The 966-nt window shown below is 43.9% G+C and overlaps 1 protein-coding gene across 1 annotated transcript in view; it reads left to right on the top strand.

Annotated features, from left to right (window-relative positions):
* LOC106530598 (glutamate receptor 1) overlaps positions 1-708 on the top strand; it is a gene marked incomplete at its 5' end in the record, with an annotated part of 13,542 nt that extends 12,834 nt beyond the window's left edge. Inside the window, 2 exon segments of the mRNA XM_014026248.1 lie at positions 72-195; positions 532-708. Of these exon segments, the coding sequence (XP_013881702.1) occupies positions 72-195; positions 532-671 (264 nt within the window).
* Positions 709-966: the final 258 nt, after the last annotated feature.

Below are 966 nucleotides of genomic sequence, written 5' to 3'. Positions count from 1 at the left end.
ATAAATAAATAAATCAGTACTTCAGAAATATAAAAATAAAAAACTACTTATTTGATCATTACGATTTACAGGTGAGTCGTTTCAGCCCCTACGAGTGGCAGGGGGACRACTCTGATGATGAAGATGAAACAGCTCCGCCCTCTTCGTCTCGACGAGCTCCGCCCACTTCGTCCTCTGAAGACCCTCACTCTCCAGGTGTCTTTATCATCTTTTCAATCCAGAGCCAGAGGGGTGGCATCTGATTGGCCACCCCCAAATGATTGACAAGTGGGGGCGGGGWTTGCATTTGGCAATAAAAGATGTTYAKTTAGAGCAAAACAAATAAAATATAAAACTGTTGTATGAAGTGTAGAGGGAACCTGTCACTGGGAAGAAAAATAACTTTTCTAAACTTATTTTTAAATGTTTTCCACTAGATAACACCTTGGCCACCCCCTTTGCCACCCCTTATAAAAAAGTCTAGCCCCGCCCCTGTTTCAGTCTGACCCAAAGCTTCCACAGGTTAATGTTGTGAACGGTTCCTCCTGCCAGGCTTCTCTCAGGCTCAGAACCAGAACCAGCAGAAGGAAAAGGAGAGTCCAGAACACAGCAAYGACTTCGGGATCTTTAACTCTCTCTGGTTCTCGCTCGGGGCCTTCATGCAGCAGGGCTGTGACATCTCGCCCAGGTGAGGAGACCACACATTGTGATGCCCAGACCACCAACCAATCAGAGCTATAAAAACCAAACACAAATTAAATAAATACAATAATAATGCTGCTTATAGCGCCTGGTCAACAGAACCTGGAGAGACCAACAACAGAAAGCTGTTCAGCAACCTGCATACTTCTCATCTAACAAATGCATGATCCTTACAAATGTGGCAGCATTTCAAGGCGAGCTTTTGAGCCACGTTTTTATACAGTGAAACTGATTTACTGAATTCTGCTGGAGAARCTGAAGCTAAGATGCTAAAGCTAAAAAGAA

Source organism: Austrofundulus limnaeus, unplaced genomic scaffold, assembly GCF_001266775.1.
Source record: "Austrofundulus limnaeus strain Quisiro unplaced genomic scaffold, Austrofundulus_limnaeus-1.0 Scaffold536, whole genome shotgun sequence".
Taxonomy (NCBI): domain Eukaryota; kingdom Metazoa; phylum Chordata; class Actinopteri; order Cyprinodontiformes; family Rivulidae; genus Austrofundulus; species Austrofundulus limnaeus.
Note: the sequence above shows the minus strand (reverse complement) of the source record. Positions and strands in the feature narration are given on the sequence as shown.